At 45.6% G+C, this 23517-nt stretch overlaps 1 protein-coding gene across 1 annotated transcript in view; it reads left to right on the forward strand.

Annotated features, from left to right (window-relative positions):
- THOC1 (THO complex subunit 1) overlaps window positions 1-11907 on the forward strand; it is a 50736-nt gene extending 38829 nt beyond the window's left edge. The window contains exons 18-21 of the mRNA XM_069731165.1: window positions 3899-3982; window positions 4336-4483; window positions 4688-4763; window positions 11433-11907. Coding sequence (XP_069587266.1) covers window positions 3899-3982; window positions 4336-4483; window positions 4688-4763; window positions 11433-11728 — 604 coding nt within the window. The 3' untranslated portion in view covers window positions 11729-11907. The remainder of the gene's footprint in view (window positions 1-3898; window positions 3983-4335; window positions 4484-4687; window positions 4764-11432) is intronic.
- The last annotated feature ends 11610 nt before the right edge of the window (window positions 11908-23517 follow it).

Here is a 23517-nt window from a genome sequence, read left to right on the forward strand (position 1 = left end):
CCTGGGATTAAGGCTCACTCTACCCGGGCAGTCGGCGCCTCCTGGGCGGTGCACCACAGGGCTTCCGCCCTACAGCTTTGCAAAGCGGCAACTTGGTGTTCCATCCACACGTTCGCCAAATTTTACAAGGGCCATACCTATGCTTCGGCGGACGCCGGCCTGGGCAGAAGGATCCTGCAGGCAGCAGGGGTGAGTCCTCTGGCCTGATGGAAGTCTGTTTTTCCCGCCCTAGGGACTGCTTTGGGACGTCCCATGGTTCCTGTGTCCCCCAATGAGAGGCGATAAAGAAAACAGGATTTTTGGTTGCTTACCGTAAAATCTGTTTCTTGGAGCCTCCATTGGGGGACACAGCTCCCGCCCAATGTTTCTCAATTTCTATGTTCTATGACTGTTTTCACGTTTACAGTTCTCAAGTTTCTGGTTATGGTTTTCAACCTTGTTATTTATCTCCTACTGCTTTCTCACTAACTGAAGAGTATAATGCCAGTCGGTGGGGTGTACACTGCAGAGGAGGAGCTAACTTTTTTTATTTGCATAGTGTCAGCCTCCTAGTGGCAGCAGCATACACCCATGGTTCCTGTGTCCCCCAATGGAGGCTCCAAGAAACAGATTTTATGGTAAGCAACCAAAAATCCTGTTTTCATCGATGTGTCATGTCAGGCTGTGTACTGTTGTTTACTTAAACAATGAATGTTTTATCACCTGGTGATTATTGCCTGGACTACAGCAGCTACGGCAATTCGTGCTTCCTAGTCCAGCTCAACCCCCTCCTCAGCTCACTGCTTATAGACAATATAAATGCAGAGCCTGGTGCGGGCGAGGTTAGCTTCTTCAGCTCTGCTGTATTCTACATCTAGAAACTATGATAGTTTACTGAGTGCAGCAGTTCTGAAACAAAGTAATACATCATTGGATTCATGGTCTTCTTGCCTCAAACCTGCTGATAGATTCCCGTTAATGAATCATGTGCCTCTGATTCCTCCACGCCTCCCCAGCAAAGCCAACCGAAACACTAGGGCCATTATGTATAATAATCTGCAGTTTAACATTTTAAAGTGAAGAATAAATTAATGGTGATTGCTAGTGGAGAGGCTGAAGCAGCAGGTTTTAGGTTAATCTAAAGATTCTCTATCGTATGAGGGAGCATTTACAGGCCAACAACACTGTTTTACACAGGGCGATGTACTGCAAAAAATTATAATTTTTAAGTTTGCTTAAAAATCATGTCACTCAAAAGATGAGCGTGTTGCTCATTTGTATGATGATTGACAGCCAGTTTAATGAGCGCTCCTATGAATACTTGCTCAGTTATCTGCCAGTGTAAATGCCCTCTTGATGCATGTTCTGAAAAGTCTCCTCAACCTCTGCTCTGCCTCTTATTACAGGCAATAGTTCAGGTACCCCTTTACAGAATATTTCTTCCTAGAAGCCAATGTTTTCCTAACTAAGCAGGTTTCACAGTGTAAAGAAAAAATACCCGTTCCAAAATTACACTACCCATCTAATTATAGACTCTTTAATGAATTATTGTTAAAGGGAACCTGTCACCCCCAAAATCAAAGGTGAGCTAAGCCCACCGGCATCAGGGGCTTATCTACAGCATTCTGTAATGCTGTAGATAAGCCCCCGATGTATCCTGAAAGATGAGAAAAAGAGGTTATATTATACTCACCCAGGGGCAGTCCCGCTGCTGGTCCGGTCCGGGGCCCCCCCCATATTCTTACGATGACGTCCTCTTCTTGTCTTCACCCTGCTGCTCCGGCGTACTTTGTCTGCCCTGTTGAGGGCAGAGCAAAGTACTGCAGTGCGCAATCGCTGGGCCTCTCTGACCTTTCCTAATCTCTTTTTTGACATCTTTCAGGATACATCGGGGGCTTATCTACAGCATTACAGAATGCTGTAGATAAGCCCCTGATGTCGGTGGGCTTAGCTCACCTTCGATTTTGGGGGTGACAGGTTCCCTTTAAAGGCGAACCTGAGTCATGATATACAAAAATTATAAAGATTTTATTATTCCAAGAAAATTTTTAATAATTAAGATACAATATAGAAATTTATATGGGTATAAGAGGTTTTGATCCATAGGTGAAATGAAAGAACGTGGCCAGTGACCTGGTCAGGATAACCTAATGATGATACGGACCACCAATCAATTTTATCAAACTACACAAAACACCAGCATCAGTTAACATTCCTATGTCCGATGGTTTAATTTATTACTCTGTACCAAATTATGGCAAGAGAGAAATCTAGCGGAAACGCTATATGATGCAGAGTCTACAGGAAAGTATGTTTCTGGTGCTCGCTATACATGTGACACAATTGTGTTTAGCACAAAGGTTAACTACCCATTTGGTGAGTTATCCTGCCTGGACTTTGGCCACGTACCCCAACTCGCGTTTCGCATGGCTGTTGCTCCCTCAGAGGCCTCCTCCTTGAGTTCTGATCCAGTAGCTTCTACTGCTCAGCTTCCTCTTGCTACTGTGAAACCTTGGCGGTCTGTCACCGCTTGTTCTGAACATTTGCATATGAAATAACTGAGCATTTGAAGAGTGATCAAGAGCTCTGGAAACTGCCTGTAGGACTGATAACATCAGCCCCAGATCAGAGACTGACAGGGAGGGGAAGATGAGTAGCTGTCTAACTGCTGTATAGAAATCAATAAGGTTGCAGAAAGCTAATTGGTATCTTGCAAGTTAACTCCTCAGCTAGAAATTTCACTTGGCCAGGCCACCGGCTCTGATGGTTGAGCTCCTTGGAAACAAATTATACACTGTAAAGGCCCCTTCACATTAAGTGACGCTGCAGCGATACCGACAACGATCCGGATCGCTGTTTGGTCGCTGGAGAGCTGTCACACAGACCGCTCTCCAGCGACCAACGATGCCGGTAACCAGGGTAAACATCGGGTAACTAAGCGCAGGGCTGCGCTTAGTAACCCGATGTTTACCCTGGTTACCTTCGTAAAAGTAAAAAAAACAAACACTACATACTTACCTAACGCTGTCTGTCCTCCAGCGCTGTGCTCTGCACTCCTCCTGTACTGTCTGTGTGAGCACAGCGGCCGGAAAGCAGAGCGGTGACGTCACCGCTCTGCTTTCCGGCTGACCGACGCTCACAGCCAGTACAGGAGGAGTGCAGAGCACAGCGCCGGGGACAGACAGCGTTAGGTAAGTATGTAGTGTTTGTTTTTTTTACTTTTAGGATGGTAAACATCGGGTTACTAAGCGCGGCCCTGCGCTTAGTTACCCGATGTTTACCCTGGTTACCAGTGAAGACCTCGCTGGATCGGTGTCACACACGCCGATCCAGCGATGTCCACGGGAGATCCAGCGACGAAATAAAGTTCTGGACTTTGTTCAGCGACCAACGATCTCCCAGCAGGGGCCTGATCGTTGGTCGCTGTCACACATAACGATTTTATTAACGATATCGTTGCTACGTCACAAAAAGCAACGATATCGTTAACAATATCGTTATGTGTGAAGGTACCTTAAGGCTGCCGTCACACTATCCGTATTTGGTCAGTAATTTACATCAGTATCTGTAAGCCAAAACCAGGAGTGGGTGATAATGCAGAAGTGGTGCATATGTTTCTATTATACTTTTCCTCTATTTGTTCCACTCCTGGTTTTGGCTACAAATACTGATGTAAAATACTGACCAAATACTGCTAGTGTGACTGCAGCCTAAGAAAGAAGCTCTCACAGCAGGAAAATGATGGCAGATAGAAAAAGCAAGTCAATTGCAAACTTGCTAATTTTTATGCTAACTAAACCAATTTCATAACGCGAGAATACCGCTTTAAAAAGTAGCCAATTTCTACAACACAATTTTTTTTATGTATAAGCTGCTGCTAACAGGACTTCTAAATGTTCTTTTCTCTTTTATAATATAGGGAGTTTATGCCATCTCTGGAACAGTTCTTTGAAGAGGCAATGGAACAAGCTGATCCTGAAAACATGGTGGAAAATGAGTACAAGTATGTTGATGCAATGTACAGATCTCCCAGTACTTGGCCATAATATTTTTAATAGGGCTTACCGGTTTTAAGGGTCCATTAGCCAGATTTATTGGACAGTGTTCCTTTCAATATTGTGTATAGTATCCCTGCATCGTAGACAGGGACCCGACATATGATTTAGTATGTCAAATTTCTGGAAGGGGTTAATGGGCGTTAGGAATGTGAGGTGTAGAAAATCTATACTCTTAACAAAATGGTGACATTATAGTCCAATCAGGTTTTTTTTTTCCTAACTTGTAATATTAGGAAGAACCAGTGCTGGCTGCACCTATATTACCATGGTCTGAATATGTATATTTTCTTATACACAGAGTAGTAAACAACTCTAATTATGGCTGGAGAGCCCTAAGATTATTGGCCCGGAGAAGTCCACACTTTTTCCAACCTACTAACCAACAATTTAAGAGTTTGCCAGAATACTTAGAGAACATGGTGATCAAGATAGCAAAAGAATTGCCGGTAAGTACATAACAGGCGAGATGAATAAAAATATTGAAAATATTTCTCAATTATGGCATGTGAAAACCTTTGGACACAAACAAAAATAGCCCAAATGGGTTGATAATAACCCTCCTTCCTGGGTTAGTATTCTAACATTGATAGTACACTCATGTATGTCAACAGCTGACAAATTGTACCACTAAAAATCTATAATATTCTTAGCCCCCTTCAGAGGAAATAAAAACGGGAGAAGAGGATGATGAAGATAATGAATCTTTATTGAAGGAAAACACTGAAAGTAAGTATTTGTAGACCTGGTTATAAATTTAATATTAACTCTGAGAATATGCAAGCGATCTGAAATCTAGTAAGATAAAGGAGGGCTTGCACTGGTCTCTAAGAGCCGCAGTTCTCGAGCCAGGGTCGGGCACCAAAAGGTTTAAATGGCTCTAGACATTTTGGTGAATCTGCACAGAACCCATAATAGAGATATTTATCAAGAGGTGTGCCTTAGATACCTGGTGCCTTGACAAATCTGCCCCTATCTGTTTGTTATCTAGTGATAAGTGTGTAGTTCTGTTCTGATATTGCAGAAAGTTTTTTTCCTCTCTGCCATTTTCTCACTCAATATACATTTATTTTTTTAAAGACAACCTGTCATCAACTCAAAAGTGCTTGCTTTTTGTATTCATTAAATTTGTCACTTTCATCCTGATCATTCATTTTTTTTTTCTGTTTTTTTTAAAATCAGAATTAAGGTTGTGGAGATATTGTGATTTTATTTACAGGCTCTAAAATCAATGTTGCCACCTTTACCAACAATGCGGTTCCCACAACGTTCTCTGTGTTTTGTCTCCTCAGCCTGCTCTGTGACGCTGCATGCTTATTGCACCCAGAGCAGTGTGAGGGACATGTCATTTCACTGACCGTGGAGCAGGAGGGGAGCACAGGATCGCGATGGGAGTAGGTCTGATCCCTTCCACACCAATCATTAGCAGCGGGTATGTCATCTGTAAGTGCAAGCACACATCTCCTGCCAGCCCAAGACTGTCAGTAACAGTTGGTGACTGGTGCACCCATAAAAGGAGCAGAGTTGGATTAGCGACTGGTGGTCATATACATGTAGCATACGGATGGACGGTCAGACACAGTCCCAGGGTTTGCAGGGAATGTGTGTTTGCTAGTTACATAAACCCTGCCAGTGCTCATAGTGAATGGGACTAGACATACTCGTATAGTGATGCAGCTCCTCTGCGGCTCGACGCTGAAGGATTCGGTGATTTGAAACTGCCCTCGGCACAGTGTGATCTTCTGGGCACAAGCCTGTTCTCACTAGACCCTTCTGTGAGGAAGTTGAATAATTTTGCAGCGTCACAAGGCAGTCTCAAGCAACATCTACAGAAAAGTTCTGGTAACTGTCCTGTTGTGGAGACTACAACATTTGCTTTTAGAGCCCTCTAAAGAAAAATGATAATTACGGGTAATTTGATTTTCCAGATCCATGACAGCACCGGTACATGAGAGATGGTCCCGCCCCCAAGAACAGGAAACCTGCAGAGGAGATAAAAGATGGGGGCGGCACCTCTCTCCTCAGTTTGTTTACAGAGAATGTAAGGTAACCGCTTTGTTAGTCTTAGGCCTATATTAATCTCTGAAGACTATTTATTTATTGTTATATTACTTGGTTATTACCCCATCTTACGTATGTATATATATATTTTTTTTTGTGAGTCACACAACCATCACCAAGATAGGGCGGGCATTAGAGCGGTGCTGTCATGGATCTGGAAAATAAAATTACCCGTAAGTAATTATCATTTTTTCCCTTCCCCATGACAGCACCGGTACATGAGAGGAAGAAATAGAAAGAACCTCTAGGGTGGGATAACGGCAGATAGCACTTTTCTCCCGAAGGCGAGATTTGATAGCCCCAGATTTAATCTATAATGGCGGAAGAAAGTAGAGGGTGAAGACCATACTGCTGCATTACAAATTTGCTCTATAGACGCATTTTCCCTTTCTGCCCAAGATGTGGAAATAGCCCTAGTAGAGTGGGCCGTAACACCAGGTGGAGGGACCTGCCCCGAAGAGGAATAGGAAAGTGATATAGCCATACGGAGCCACCGTGCAATGGTTGATTCTGTGGCCTTTTTTCCCGTTTGCCCCCTGGAAGGAGACAAAAAGGGCTGAAGACTGTCGCCATGGATTTGTTACTTCTATATATTGAAGTAGGCAACGTCTGAAGTCCAAGCAATGGAAGGTTTCTTCTCCCTGGGATTTTGGGTTAGCACAAAAAGAGGGCAAAACTATTTCCTGGTCCCTGTGGAATTTTGAGTTGACCTTTGGTAAAAAGACCGGATCAGATTTTATAATTACCCTGTTCTCCAAAATTGTAGTGTAAGGAGGGTCTATAGATATAGCCTAGAGCCCAGTAATGCGTCTGGCTGAGGTAAGGGCAATCAGGAGAACAGTTTTTTAAAGTTAGCGCTTTTACTGATATGGAGGAAAGAGGCTCGAAGGGAGAGGTGGTTAAAGCATTTAAAACTAAATTTCCCAGGGAGCGACCTTTGGACGAGGTTTGAATGGTCTGGCTGTAAAGGAGGCCCGAATGAACCTATACACCCAGGGGTGATCAGCCAATTTTTGGTCAAATAGAGCGCCAAGCGCCGAGACTTGCACTTTTAGGGTGCTGGTAGATAATCCTCTCTCCAGACCCTTTTTGGAGAAATTCTAGGATTTCTGACATCGGAACTTTCTGAACGGTATCTGTTATACTTCGGCCTGAAAATTCTAAAAATTTTCCCAATACTTTTTGATATTTATCAGCTGTGATCTTCTTTCTGCTGGACATCAGAGTAGTAACTAACGGTCCGAAAACCCTTCGCTAGCAGCAGTCCCCTCTCAAGTTCCAAGCAGTGAGGTGTAGACTGTGTACTTGAGGATGTGTTACTGGACCCTGGTGTAGCAGGTCTGGAACATCTGGAAGGATCCATGGGTCCGAGATGGACATACGTCTGAGCCAAGTGAACCAAGCTCTCTTTGGCCAGAAGGGTGCGATCAAGATTATGCGTGTTTTCTCTTCTCGGATCTTCTTCAGGACTGTAGGGATTAATGGAATTGGGGGGAAAGCGTAGGCTAGTTGGAACCTCTATTGGTGTAGTAACGCATCTACCCCTTCCGGGTTCTCTTTCCGGTTCAGAGAGTAGAATCTTTCTACCTTTCGGTTTTGCTTTGTGGAAAAAAGATCCACTTGAGGAAGGCCCCGGATGGCACAGATTTCTCCAAAAACTTTTTGATTTATAGACCACTCGCCCTGGTGCAGCACGTGACGACTCAGAAAGTCTGCGACAAGGTTGTCCGACCCCTTTAAGTGTGTACTTGTAAGGGATAAAAGATGGTTTTCGGCCCAACGAAATAGCGTTCTTGCTTCTTCCATTAGGGGACTCGATCTTGTTCCTCCCTGTCGGTTTATATATGATACCGCTGTGCTGTTGTCGGACAATACTACCAGATGTCTTCCCTTGATTTCCTCTTCCGTTTGAAGAATCGCTTGCCTTACCGCTGTTAATTCCTTCAGGTTTGAGGAGGCTAATTGCATTTGTGGATCCCATAGACCCTGTAGGACCTGACCTGATAGGTGTGCACCCCAACCTAACGGGCTTGCATCTGTAGTCAGTACTACTGGATTTTTGATTGACCATGGGGCCCCTTTTTTTAAAATTTTCGGAATGTAGCCACCAGTTTAGAGAGTCCAGTACATGTTGTGGCAATACGATTTTTCGATTTAAGTTGTAGGGTTTTTTGTTTGTTCTGACAGGATCTGCCACTGTAGGTCCCTTGAATGCAGTTGTGCCCATTGGACTGCCGGAATTGTTGCTGTCAGCATACCTAAGAGGGACATGGCTTCCCTCACCGAGACAGATTGGGTCGCTTGTATCTGTCTTATCCTCTGTTTTATGGTTTCGATCTTTCTGTCTGGAAGAACACAGTCCTGTCTGACTGAATTTAACTGAATCCCTAGGAACTCCTGTATCTGGACCGGAACCATTCTTGACTTTTTTAAGTTTATTATCCACCCCAGCGTGGTCAGCAACTCTCGCACCCTCGATTGCCTTCGTACAATCTTCTTGACTGTCTGCTATAAGGAGGAAATCGTCCAAATAGGGCACTAGTAGGATATTTTCTCTCCTCACGAAGGATGCTATTTCTGAAATTAGCTTTGTAAAGATACGAGGAGCCACTGATACCCCGAAGGGGAGACATTGGTATTGTAGATGGGTGAAGACCTGACCCAGCTGCACTACCAACCTTAGATATTGTTGATGCTCGATGCTGATTGGTACATGGTAGTAGGCATCTGTAAGGTCTATGACTGCCATGTAGCATCCTGTATACACCAGTTTTACCGCCGTTTTCAGAGTCTCCATCTTGAATTTTTCTACTCGGATGAACTTGTTTAGCTCTTTTAAGTTGAAGATTGTTCTTAACGACTCATCCGGTTTTGGTGTGAGGAATAGGGTGCTGTAAAACCCCTTCCCTACTTCTTGTGGAGGTACTCTTACCAGGACTTTTTTGTCTAGGAGAAGATGAATTTCTTTTTCTAGTACTATTTGGTTCTTTTTGGCCACACGAGTAACTTTTATTCGGTGAGGTGGCAGGGAGATAAAGTTTAATCGTAGGCCGTCGGATAATAGGTTTATTATCCATTGAGATGGCTGTAAGCTTACCCACTGATGGACAAAAAACCGTAGCCTTCCTCCCACCTGGAATATGGCGTCATTGTTTAGGGTCTGGTTTTGGCTTACTGAATAGGAACCCTCTCTCTCTTCTGTCGCCCCAGGTTTTCCCTCTCGTGGCTCTATCTGATGGGCGGCCCCGGCCTGCTTTACCTGATCCCCGAAAGGACCGACGATTGTCATACCAACGGCGGTTAAAGAAGGGAGGTGGAGGGAAATGTTTTTTCTTATCCGCCGCTTTCTCTAGAATTTCATCTAATGCCTTCCCAAATAAATATTGCCCCTCACAAGGTACGGCACAGAGCTTCACTTTTGACTGGAAGTCAGAATTCCAGTTTTTTAACCATAACGCTCTCCTGCCCGAATTAGCGAGGGCACTTGCCCGGGCAGAAAATCGAACTGAATCAATAGCAGCGTCTGCCAGGAACACTGCTGCATTTTGTAGTGAAGGGATGACCTCTAGACGTCTGTCTCTTGGACATTTGTCCTTTATTTGGTCGCTTAATTCATTTAGCCATCTAACCATGGCACGGGCAGTGCAGGTAGCCGCTACCCCTGGTTTGAACGCCCAAGTTGGAGCTTCCCAGGCTGATTTTAGAAAGGCATCTGCCTTTTTATCTGGGGTGTCTTTTAGGGCACCCATATCTTCGAAAGGAAGCGCTATGCCCCTGGAGGTACTTGCAATAGCTGCGTCCAACTTGGGTGCCTTTTCCCATTTCTCATAAATTTCCTCATCAAAGGGATATTTGCGTTTAAGGGCCTGGGGAACCGAAATCTTTTTGTTCGTTTTTTTCCATTCCTTCTTTATAAGTTTTAATATATTATCATGGAACGGAAAAACTTTTCGTTTCTTCCCTTCCAAATTACTGAACATGGAGTCCTGGACCGTTTGTTTTTCCTTTGGTGTCTCCACCCCCAAGGTGGATCTAACCAGCTTCAATTTTTTTTACCCACATCTTCTGATAACACATATGGCCGACCACACTCTTCATCTGAAGAGTCCAGGTCCTAGTTCTCCTCGGGCGAAAGCTCCCTCAGATTCTATATCCGATGTTTGGGCAGGAGTAGCAGGCGGATTTACGGAGCTCTCCAACCCGTGCTGTCTTAATTGCTCCTTTACAGTGCTTTGCACTTCGTCTCTAACAATAGCCTTTATATTCTGAAGAAATGATGATGACTCTTCAGTTACGGTTTTCTCTATACATGAGCGGCACATTCTCTTGTCATATGTCTTGGGAAGGCTTTTATCACAAAGTGCACACACTTTATTCTTTTGTTTAGAGGTAACTTTCTTTCCCTGCATACATATACAGAAAACAGTGTTACTGACATGGTTTGCTTTACAAATGCACTCACCCACCGGACCCTCAGTACCACGACAGGCTGTGGGTTTTCTGCTGGGATCGCTGATTCCACAGGATCTGCCATCTTGCAGGAGGCGGTTACCGGCTTCTGCTTGCCGCCTTGCAGTTTAAATATCGGTGGGCAGGAAGCGGTGTGTGCGTCCCTGAATTTCCTCCCCCCGGGGAGTGTCAGCACACCGCTTCTCCGGCGTGTGGCGTCACTTCCGGTTCACAAACCGGAAGTTCTCCCATTCACTTGGCGCCAGCATCGTGATGGGAACGCCTCTTGCCGCCTTACTTTCGTCTCCTTCCCCGGCCCAGCCTCCAGCCAGGAGCGGACGCCGGGGAGTCCGCAGTAGGGAAGGACGCCCTCGCAGCTCCAGGTATGTGGGCGACGCGCGCACGCCGCCGCTCCCACCGCGGACCTCGGTTCGTGACCGGACAGCAAAGGGAGATCCCCTCCCCATGCAGCACTGCAGGTTCCCCGCAAGAACAGGAAACCAAACTGAGGAGAGAGGTGCCGCCCCCATCTTTTATCTCCTCTGCAGGTTTCCTGTTCTTGGGGGCGGGACCATCTCTCATGTACCGGTGCTGTCATGGGGAAGGGAAAAAAGCACAATGTCTCTGCAACTCCAAGTTCAATTAAATAAAATAACAAAAAAATTAATGTTAAGGAGGAATTGGACAATTCAATGAATACATAAACCAAGCATTTTTGAGTTCGACATTTCTTTGTAAACTAATTCTCTTGTATAGTTGGTTACTTTTAGAAATCCAAGCAGTTTTTAGCAATATTACCAAGATAACGGGTGTCTTGCATTTCAGATATTTTATATTGTTGACATATTTAAAGTAAACTCCTCATGAATCCTTTTAATGCTATTCCAGGTCCAGAAGTCCAGCCGCAGAAGGCAATCACTGGCGAGCTCATCGAGTCACTTGCTAATAAGCTCAGACAGCAGTGGAAGGTATTGGCACCTCACTTAGAAATGAAAGAGTCAGATATTCAGGACATTGAATCTGACAGTGAGGATGTGAAGATGAGGGCCAGACTGCTGCTGGTGGCTTGGCAGGATCGGGAGGGAGCCCATGCCACCGTTGAGAATCTGATAGCTGCTTTGAATCAAGCTCAGTTGAGCGACCTGGCAGAAAACTTGAGCAATGACCCTGAGAACGGAACATAGATCTGCTGGTTATCGGATATATACATCATTCCTTTTAGGTTAGCACTGTCTCATATCACACTGATATTGAGAGGAATGCTTTTTCATGCAGGGTTTGGGATTTTGTAGGAGGACTTTTGTTTCTTTTTTTAATGAAACTGCGGTTCCAGGAGGACTCTCAATAAAATATTTGTCCCTGGGCTGTTGCATTATTTGCTTATTTTTTTGTATTTACAAAAACTTTCAGGTAAGTAAAGGCTAAGGTCACCAGTTGGTAGCAAGGGTCTCAGACTGAAAAGTAATGGGAAAAGCTGTGAGATCAAGATGCAAAACTATACATCCTTGCTGTTTATGGGTTTCATAAATTCTCCGTTCCATCGATGTCATTGTCCTGAGAGACTTCATCTGAAAATGTTGAACCCTCACATATCGGTTGTATTGTCTAAGCTTTAGGACATGGTGCACAGAGCATCCTTTTTGGTAACAACGAAAATATTTGAATATAAGCTGTGATGTTGTTCTGACTGAGGAATGGTACTATCACTCCTTAATTGATACCACCAGAATGTGAGCAATGGACAAACGAGGGACCCAAACAAGCCAATAGGTGATATTTAAAATTCAAAGTTTATTTCAATAAAGATATGGTAAGCAATAATCCACAATAAAATTATAATATTAAAAATATATATATATCTCACATAAAAATACAAACTACGCACGTATACTGGACCGAAGAAAACGTGCCAACTACATCAATACATATAGGCAAGATTTTTAATACAAGGGAACCCCTGAAAAAATAAAAAATATAATATAATTCATAAAAAAGTATATTTTTTATATATATATATATATATATATATATATATATATATATATATATATATGCTGTGTAAAAAGGATAAAGTAGGACAAAAAAAATGTGTATAAAAAGTTTAATATACAGTAGGGTGAGGACTAAAAGAATATATATATAAGTAAGAAAATATAAAAATTCATAAGCCTCAAAGTGCACAGTGACAATTATTCCTCAAATATTGCAAAAAAAAGTGAAGGTCCGCTGACCCAAAACAGAGGGTGAGGGCCGTTACACCTCAGAGCCAAGTAAAGTAAATTTAACATACACTCCTTAATTGGACAGGGTCTGGATTGGAATGATGTGTTTGGAAGGAGTAGTGTGAGAGGGAAAAAAAAAAATTTGGTGACATGGAAGAGAATTCTATTTTTGTATCTTGTTGAAACCTCTTTGCATATCCAGGCCTATTTCACGTGAGAGAGCCTAACATTTCTTCTCTTTTCCCCCATGACGGCACCAGAGAGAGGGGATCCGCCCCACAGGGATAGGAAACCTACAGATAAAAAGGCGGTACCTCTCTCACGCTTCAGTTGGTTTCCTGTCCCTGATGGGGGAATATACAGTCGACGTGGGACATACCTGTAGATCCTCGTTGGATGCCGGGGGCCGACCAGTCCGATCCAGGCAGCGGCAGTTCCCTGCCTCGGGTGGGGTGGTTGCCCAAAGCCCCACTTCTGGGGTCAGCGGACCTTGAGGGTGTGCGGGCAGAGGCAGTGAAGAAAAAAGATCCGGGCCTGCCTCACCCAGATTTCACAAAATCGCCCGGTGTGCGGCAGCAGAGGGCGCTGACTAGGTGACAGCGGTCGCCTTACTGGAGAGCCTGCCGGACTCTCCATGCCGTGCCAGCGGCACAATGCCAGGACAGGGTGATGCACACGTGCGATCCGGCACCCCCCTATGACACGAGCAAACTGCAATGCACTACTGGGATATCAGTAGTGCACATGCATGGGAGCCAGTGACGCAATTAGCACCAGGCATGACTGGGAAATCCAGTAGTTCAGGCGTACTGCGTCTCCGGAAGTAGGGTGGCCCTGAAAGGGATTTAAAAGACCAAACTCACAGGGAACAGCGCTTCAAGGAGCGGAGCACCATGAGTGATCAGGAGCCGCCAGAGGAGCAGGTCTAACAAGACCAGTCCCCTCACCATCTGCAGCAGGAAGGAGAAACAAGTGGAAGAGGCTTCTTCCCAGCAACGCAGCGGCGGCAGCCATTCAGGGTCTCAGCGCAGCAGAGCCACCAGGCCAAAAGAGGATCCATCTGTGAAAATGGTCCCTGGCCCAAAGCCAGTATCCTTCTTTCTACAGGAGGGTAAGTGAACTTCGTGAAAGTCCACTCTTTAATTAGGGTCTGTTGTCTTCTCTCATAGGGAAAGAAATGTATGGCAAAGTCCAAGTATAGGGCGTGTGCACTCTGTACAGAGGAGCTACCAACCACGTGGGAAAAAAGGCTCTGTACCACCTGCATAGAGCAAACAATTTGTGAAGAGACTCCAAAATTTGCATCACACTTGAGAACGTTAATCAAAAATCAGGTAGAAAACAACTTCAAAGCCCTTAAGGGCTCATGGAGAAAACATAGATCCAGGGACAGTTCCCCTGAAGCAAGTGAGCCCTGAAGGTGTGTACTACGGCGGACAGAGAATGAACTTCAATCCAATATTGCAGCCAGCATGCAAGGAAAGGGTGAATCAAACACCCAAAAACCCCGCCTCCATGGCTGAAGATTGTTCCCTCCAAATTCAGGTGACAGTGTCCCTTTAAGTCTCCTCACCTCGACATGCTTAACATGTCACTCTCCGCAAGGAGAAATGATACTTCTTGGATCATCATCAAACATGAAAGAACTGGTAGCAGTAAAACTAGCCCTCGTTCACTTTTTAAACTTCCTTCAGTCCCACCATGTAAGGGTGTTCTCGGACAACCGAGTGGCAGTACCGTAGCATATCTGAACCACCAGGTGGGCACCAGATCTCGGTCTCTGATGGAAGTGACAAAGTCAATCTTTCATCTAGCAGAGGCCAATTTAGGCTCTTTGTCAGCACTTCACATAAAGGGCACAGAAAATCGGACGGCATATTTCCTAAGTCGAACACAACTGAGACGGGGAATGGGAGCTGAACCAGACCGTATTCAATCGTATCGCAGAACATTGCGGTTGGCCAGAAATAGACCTGTTTGCAAACAGCTGGAACCGGAAAGTAGAGGCTTTCTGCTCAATCGACCCCTTGGGGAGCCCAGTTGCTCTAGATGCCTTTGTGATACCTTGGAATTACCATCTAGCTTACGCCTTCCCGTCAATAGCCCTTTTTCCCTTAGTTCTGAGGAAAATTCGGGAGGACAATGCGAGGGTGATCGTAATAGCCCCTTTCTGGCCAAGGAGGACATGATTTTCGTAGCTGAGGATGATGTCCATCTCCGACCCTTGGGTTCTCAAGGACACCCTGGACCTTCTGTCCTAAGGGCCGGTGGCTCATTCGCAGGTAGAAAACTTGCATATGACAGCATGTAACTTGAAAGGTCACTTTAGCAATAGGGTGTTCTCTCCAAACTTAGTCTCCACTCTATTTCAAAGTAGGAAACCTGTAACTACCAAGGCATATGGGAGGATTTGGAAAAAATGTATTTCAGTCTCAGGTGCCAATCGAGCCAGGGAAGTTCCAATAAAGGTAATCTTAAAATTCCTACAGAAAGGTTTGGAACAGGATCTGTCCACAAGCACCTTGAAAGTTCAGGTTGCAGCGCTAGGGACCCTGTACAACCATGACCGGGCTGGGAACCGTTGGGCAGTGAGATTTATTAAGGCTTCCAGTAGATCCAGACCTATTTCCCTTCATACTACTACAACCTGGGATCTGAATTTAGTCCTTACTGCGCTAACTAAGGCTCCCTTTGAACCCGTCGGAAGCCCCGCTAAAAACTATTTCTCTTAAAACTTCCCTGCTCGTAGCTTTAACATCAACAAATAGAGTTGGTGATATCCAGGCTTTGTCAGCATACCCGCCTTTCACACAGATACTGGAGGATAGAGTTGTGCTTAAAACTGACCCAGCCTATCTTCCGAAAGTGGCATAGTTTCACAGGTCGCTAGAAATATCCTTGCCGTCCTTCTGCCCTAATCCCAAAAATAAGGGGAAGGAAGCCCTACATATGATAGATGTAAAGAGATGCTTAATTCAGTATCTGGCAGCTACGAGGGAGTGTAGGAAGGATAGCTCTCTTTTTGAATGCTTCCAGAGTCCACGGAAAGGACAAAAAACATCGAAAGCCACGCTGGCAAGGTGGATAAGAGACGCTATCACCCAATCATATTCCTCATGTGGGGCAGCCATTCCGGAGGAGATAAGAGCCCATTCGACAAGAGCAGTGACGACTTCCTGGGCAGAGAGAGCCTTTGCTTCGATAGAGCAGATATGTAGAGCAGCTACTTGGTCTTCTCCGTCTACGTTCTTTAACCATTATCAGCTAGACCTGGCCTTTTCTTCAGATCTTACCTTTGAGAAAAGGGTTCTGGAGGCAGTGGTCCCCCCAATGTGCAATCTATGTAATTCCCTCTGTGGTGCCGTCATGGGGGGGAAAGAGAAAAACATAGTTACTTACCAATAATGATAATTCTCTGAGCCTATGGACAGCACCCATACATTCCCTCCCTTCACGTGTGGATGTACTCACTGAAATTAGTTTGAAAACAGCCACGCGTTGTCTCTATTAAGCTTACATTAACATTAAATATTTTGAGTAGCCATTCATGTTGCCAGTCTGAAGTTCTGTTAATGTGGGAGATACAGTCTTTTTATCTGTAGATTTCCTGTCCTTGTGGGGCGGATCCCCTCTCCGTGGTGCCGTCATAGGCTCAGAGAAATACAGTCATCGGTAAGTAACTATGTTTTTAACTGCAGATGACCTGGTCAGTTGGGGCCTTGACTTCATGCAGTGATGAGTCTTGGCGTCTGTTGGCAGTGATGCTATGATGTATGTGGTCTAAAGCAGGGGTCCCCAACTCCAGTCCTCAAGGCCCACCAACAGGTCATGTTTTCAGGATTTCCTTTGCATTGCACAGGTGATGCAATTATTACCTGGGCAAGACTAAGGAAATCCTGAAAACATGACATGTTGGTGGGCCTTGAGGACTGGAGTTGGGGACCCCTGGTCTAAAGCAGAGGTCCCCAACTCCAGTCCTCAAGGCCCACCAACAGGTCATGTTTTCAGGATTTCCTTTGCATTGCACAGGTGATGCAATTATTACCTGGGCAAGACTAAGGAAATCCTGAAAACATGACCTGTTGGTGGGCCTTGAGGACTGGAGTTGGGGACCTCTGGTCTAAAGGACGGTCTCTCTATGATCCAGAGCTCCCCGTCTCTTATAACTACAACAAGAGCTGGAGAAGGTAAAAAAACAGAGGAACTGGGTTCTGGATCGTCTCTAAAAACCAAATAGTTGTTCTTGTCTTGGGGAAAGCAAGTATTCCTTTTGTGATAATTACATGCGGTCATTTACCAGAAAGGGGTGGGCCATCAGCCATTTTTGATTATTTGTCCTCAAGCATGCCTTTGAGCCGTGAGGTGCAGCAGATTGCTGCAGAGAGAACCCCAGAAGTGGATGACCATGGAAGCCTCAAGAGTCACCTCGCACATAGCTACATGTTCAGAGATCTGTTGAGCAAGTTTTTCTGAAGCAAAGTAACAGACAGAATGCCATTCCGTAGTGGTTTAGTCCAAGTAGCCTTACTAACACTACCTATCAAATATTAATCTTAGTGTTGAACCTTCAGCTTTGATGGAATATTTTACAAGTTAATCAACATCTCAATTTCACAGATTTAAGAAGGACACTGTAGCTGTCATGGACATCATTTCATCAGTTGTGTCTACAACCAGCAAAAAAGACTCTTCTAGGGCATCTGCTCGCAAAGGGTACATGACATCCAAATGTTTTGTTTTAATGAAACCCCATCCAGATTATTCATTTTTCAGGTAACTCGTTTATGTGGTGCCGATAGATTGGATCCAGGACTCTAATGCTGCAATGCCACAGTGCTTTTCCTGATCATTTGATGGGGACAATGGACAGCCCGCAATGCCTATAGGGGAATGAATGAGTTTTGTTGAACATGATCCTGAGGTTCTCCCAGCCTTACAAGCCCAAGCAAGAGATGTTTGACAACAGCCCAGAACAGCAGGTGACTGAGCCTACATTAAAAAATTTATTCAATGCTCTAACACACTGCAGCGCCTATATCTTCAAACAACACCACGATGGGTATGGTAAAGGATACATTTTCCTATATGCTGCAAATATTAGACAAAGATAACACAAGTACTGTAAACACAAAATGCAGTTTTTAAATGAAAGTCTGTATCAATAAGGGAAAATGAAATCCAAATCTACAGCGTTCTGTGTGAAAGTGACCAAAAGCACCCCCCCCCCCAAAAAAAAAAAATATATATATTTTATTTGAATTCCCTAGCCACATGCAGACCTGATTACTGCAACCGCTATTCTCAATCAAGAAATCCCTCAAATAGAACCTGTCTGACAAAGTGAAATAGACCAAAAGATCAGCAAAAACTAGACATCATGCCACAATCCAAAAATTCTAGAACGCATGAGAAAAAAAAGTAGTTGATATCTCAGTTTGAAAAAGATTATAAAGCTATTTCTAAAGTTTTAGGACTCCAGAAAACCAGTGAGAGCAATTATCCACAAATGGCAAAAACAGGGAACAGTGTTGAACCTTCCCAGGAGCAGCCAACCGACTAAAATTACCCCAAAAGTGCAGTGACGACTCATCCAAGAGGTCACGAAAGATCCCACAACAACATCCGAAGAACTGCAAGTGTCACTTCCCTCAGTGTTCATGACGCCACCATAAGTAAGACTGGGCAAAATTGGCCTGCATGCCAGAGTTCCAAGACGAAAAACCACTGCTGAGAAAGAACAGAAAGGCTTATCTCAATTTTTCCTGAAAAAATCTTGATGTTCCCCAAGACTTTTGGGAAAACACTCTGGACTGACGAGACAAAAACAGGATTTTTGGTTGCTTACAGTAAAATCTGTTTCTCGGAGCCTTCATTGGGGGACACAGGAACTATGGGTGTATGCTGCTGACACTATGCACAAAAAAAGTTAGCTCCTCCTCTGCAGTGTACACCCCACCGACTGGCATTATGCACTTCAGGTGGTGAGAAAGCAGTAGGAGAAAAACAATAAGGTTGAAACATAACCACAAACATGAGAACTGTAAACATGAGAACAGTCATAGAACACAGAACAACAGAAAGTGAATAATATGAGAGGGTGCTGTGTCCCCCAATGAAGGCTCCGAGAAACAGATTTTACGGTAAGTAACCAAAAATCCTGTTTTCTCTATCGCCTCTCATTGGGGGACACAGGAACCATGGGACGTCCCAAAGCAGTCACTGGGGTGGGAAAAACAGACTTCTATCAGGTCAGAGGACTCACCACTGCCGCCTGCAAGATCCTTCTTCCTAGGCTGGCATCCGCCGAAGCATAGGTATGGACCTTGTAAAATTTGTTGAACGTGTGGAAGACCAGGTTGCCGCTTTGCAAAGCTGTAGAGCGAAAGCCCTATGGTGAACCGCCCAGGATGCGCCGACCCCCCGGGTAGAGTGAGCCTTTATCCCAGGAGGGGTCACTCTGTTCTTGACCCGGGAAGCCTCCAAAATTGCCGATCATCCAACGAGCAATAGTCACCTTGGAAGCCGGCAGGCCTCTATGCGTGCCATCAGGAATGACGATAAGATAATCCGTCTTCTGGAAAGCGGCCGTTCTAGCCAGGTAGATCGTCACTGCCCTGACGAGGTCCAGCTTGTTCAAGCGATCGCTCCAGAGGATGAATCGGAGCTGGACAAAAGGAAGGTAAAACAATGTCCTCGTTGAGGTGGAAGGTGGAAACCACCTTAGGAAGAAAGAAAGGTGGAGGCCCGAGGACCACCGTGTCCTGGTGGATAACCAAGAACGGAGGTCGGCAAGAAAGGGCCACCAACTCGGAAACGCGGCGGATCGAAGTGATGGCCACAAGAAAGGCCACCTTCCAAGATAGAACCGACAGGGAAACCTCCCTGAGAGGCTCAAAGGGGGAACCCCTTAGAACATCCAACACAAGATTTAAATCCCATGAATCTACAGGGGCCCTGTATGGAGGGACAGCGTCAGCTACTCCTTGAAGAAAGGTCTTAACCTGTGGCCGAGAAGAGAACATCTTCTGAAAAAGGATAGAGAGCGCAGAGACCTGGCCCTTTAGGGAACTAAGAGCAAGGCCCGAATCCAGTCCTGCCTGAAGGAAGGCCAAAATCAAAAGCAGGGAAAAGGCCATAGGTGAAACGCGGTTGGAATTGCACCAACAGAAGTAAGCCTTCCAGGTACGATAGTAGATCCTGGAAGATGAAGGCTTCCTAGCCTGGATCATAGTGTGAATCACCCGATCCAAAAGGCCGGATGCTCTTAGAACTGCGGTCTAAACAGCCACGCCCTTAAACTGAGCGACCGAGAATTCGGGTGGCAGATCGGACCCTGAGACAGCAAATCGGGCCTGTCTGGAAGGCGTCAGGGGGCGTCCGCAAGAAGATTGACAATCTCAGCAAACCAAGATCTCCTAGGCCAATCCGAGGCGATCAGAATGACCGGCACCCCTTCCGCCTTGATCTTTTTCAATAGCTTGGGAAGCAAGGGAAGGCGTGGAAACAGGGGAGCACGAACTGCGACCAAGGAATGGCCAGAGCGTCGACGCCTACTGGGAGAGGGTCGCGAGACCTTGAGATGAACCGAGGAACCTTCCTGTTCATTCGGGATGCCGTGAGGTCCACGTCCGGAGTCCCCCTGTAATGTGAATATAAAAATGGCTATTTTGAGTCCATTATGAAATATACTGAACGCATACAGACCATTACAGAGTAGCATTTCTTGTCAGACATTTACAGACAGACAATGCTCATTGTGACACAATCTTGAGAGCTGTTTATTGTCTGAAGACTTTTCAGTTCACAAACAGTTCTATGTTTCTGTTTGTTATTGTAAAACAAGGTTTATTTAACCTCTGTCTGTGGTGGGTTTATCTAACCCTTGTGGGCTTTTATGTATCTATGGGTTTATGGCCCATTGTCTGATGTATGACTGATATTTTGGTGTCATCCTATCTTGAAAGCTGGCCACTTGAAGGGCAGGGTGAAACCAATGTTAAGGTACCGTCACACTAAGCGACGCTGCAGCGATACCGACAACGATGTCGATTGCTGCAGCGTCGCTGTGTGGTCGCTGGAGAGCTGTCACACAGACAGCTCTCCAGCGACCAACGATCCTGAGGTCAATGGGTAACCAGGGTAAACATCGGGTTACTAAGCGCAGGGCCGCGCTTAGTAACCCGATGTTTACCCTGGTTACCAGCGTAAACGTAAAAAAAACAAATACTACATACTTACCTTCCGTGTCTATCCTCCGGCGCTCTGCTTTCCTCTGCACTGTCAGCGCCGGCCAGCCGGAAAGCAGAGCGGTGATGTCACCGCTGTGCTTTCCGGCTGTCCGGCGCTCACAGCCAGTGCAGGGAAGCACAGCGCCGAAGACAGACAGCGGAAGGTAAGTATGTAGTGTTTGTTTTTTTTACGTTTACGCTGGTAACCAGGGTAAACATCGGGTTACTAAGCGCGGCCCTGCGCTTAGTAACCCGATGTTTACCCTGGTTACCAGTGAAGACATCGCTGGATCGGCGTCACACACGCTGATTCAGCGATGTCTGCGGGAGATCCAGCGACAAAATAAAGTTCTGGACTTTCCCCAGCGACCAACGATCTCCCAGCAGGGGCCTGATCATTGGTTGCTGTCACACATAATGATTTCCTTAACGATATCGTTGCTACGTCACAAAAAGCAACGATATCGTTAACGATATCGTTATGTGTGACGGTACCTTTAAACATAGTGCAAATCACTATATAAGACCAGAGAAACATGACTAAGACAGAAGCATAAACTGGTATACCTGTACTTAGTGTTGTGATACCTGCATAAGTGGGGACGCCCATGCAGTGTTGTAAATGTTCCAGGGGTTCTGTCTTGGTGTTGCTTCTCTGATTTTCCAGACAGATGATGTTTAAAAGCTCCTTGGTGACGGATGATGTGAGTATATGTACTTAATCATTATATGTATTTAATCTTTATATGTTCTTAATCATTATATGAATTTAATCCTTATACTGTATATACTTTGTATCTTAAAATATACAAACGTGTACGCAATCATACTATTCAATCATATTATTCCTTTAATTTTGTATTTTGAAATACAATTGCATTATATCGCAAGTAGTAGCCTTCTTTAAAGCCGTATTCGAACCTTAGTGTTAAAAACTTGGCAATACACCCCCATCGAAGACACATCTGATGGAAAACCTCCTGATGCAAGGACCATTCCCCTGCCACGAGACCCTCGTGGCTGAGAAAGTCGGCGGACCAATTGTCCACGCCGGGAATATGCACCGCGGATATCACTGGAACCGTTGCCTCTGCCCAGAGGAGGATCTTGGATACCTCAGGCCAAGGAGCTCCGAGTCCCCCCCCTGATGGTTGACATATGCCACCGCCGTGGCATTGTCCGTCTGGATTCGGATAGGTAGACCCCTGAGAATCCTTTCCCAGAGACGAAGGGAGGGAAGGATGGCCCAAATCTCGAGGACATTGATCGGCAGAGCTGATTCCTGCACCGACCAATGACCCTGAACAGTCAGGTGGTGAAACACCGCACCCCAGCCAAGTAGGCTGGCGTTCGTCATCAGCACCTGCCAGTGAACTGGAAAGAAGGACCTGCCCTGGGAGATGAGGTGATGTCAGCCACCAGTTGAGTGACCGTTTGACCCGGGTAGAGAGTCGGATCGGACGATGCAGGGAGAAGACAGATCTGTCCCACTGTGACAGGATGGCCTGCTGAAGAGGTCATGAGTGGAAGCAATTCCCTTCACCCAATTTCAATGTTGCTACCAGCCTCCCCAGAACCTTCATGGCCGATCGGAAGGAGGGAAAGAGGACCCTGGAGCAAGCGTACGTCCCGACGAAGGATGGATCTCTTGTCTTCGGGAAGAAAGACTTTGGACTGATGAGTGTCAAAGCATGCCCAGAAAGACAAGGCATTGGGAAGGAACAATACAGGATTTCTTCCTGTTGACAAGCCACCCGAAACGGGCTAGAGTGTCGAGGATGGTGGACAGGCTCTCGTGGGTCTGAGAAAAGGACGGAGCCTTGATGAGGATGTCGTCAAGGTACGGAAACAGAACCGGGCCTCTGACCCTCAAGATGTCTATCAGCGCCACCATGATCTTCGAGAAAACCCTGGGAGTGGTTGCGAGACCAAACGGTAGGGCGACAAACTGAAAATGGTCCTGGAGGACCACAAAGTGCAGGAATCTGTGATGTCCCAGGAATATCGGGACGTGGAGGTAGGCGTCCTGAATATCTATGGAACACAAATTTCTGGGCCTCCATGGAAGCAATTACTGAATGAAGGGATTCCATCCTGAAGTGTCTCAGACGAACTCTCCTGTTCAGCAATTTCAGATCCAGAATGGGCCGAACCTTCCCATCTTTTTTCGGCACCACAAAAAGATTTGAATAGAAACCAGTGAACCGTTCTTTTTCTGGGATGGGAACAATTACCCCGGCTTTGAGGAGAGAAGCGATGACTGCGAAAAAACCCGGAACTAGAGCGGGGTCTCTTGGAGGCTGGGATTCGAAGAAACGATCCCGGGGCTGTGAAATGAACTGTTTTGTATCCCGAGGATACAACTTCCCTGACCCAGGCGTCCTCTACTGAGGAGATCCAGACATCCCTGAAGAGGAGGAGACGGAGGCCCAGTCTGGGAAGTGGGCTGGGGTCTTGCCGTGAGTCATGCAGAGGTCGATCTTCCAGTCCTAGACCTGGAAGATCTACCTTGGGAGTAGTGGA

Source organism: Ranitomeya imitator, chromosome 6, assembly GCF_032444005.1.
Source record: "Ranitomeya imitator isolate aRanImi1 chromosome 6, aRanImi1.pri, whole genome shotgun sequence".
Lineage (NCBI taxonomy): Eukaryota > Metazoa > Chordata > Amphibia > Anura > Dendrobatidae > Ranitomeya > Ranitomeya imitator.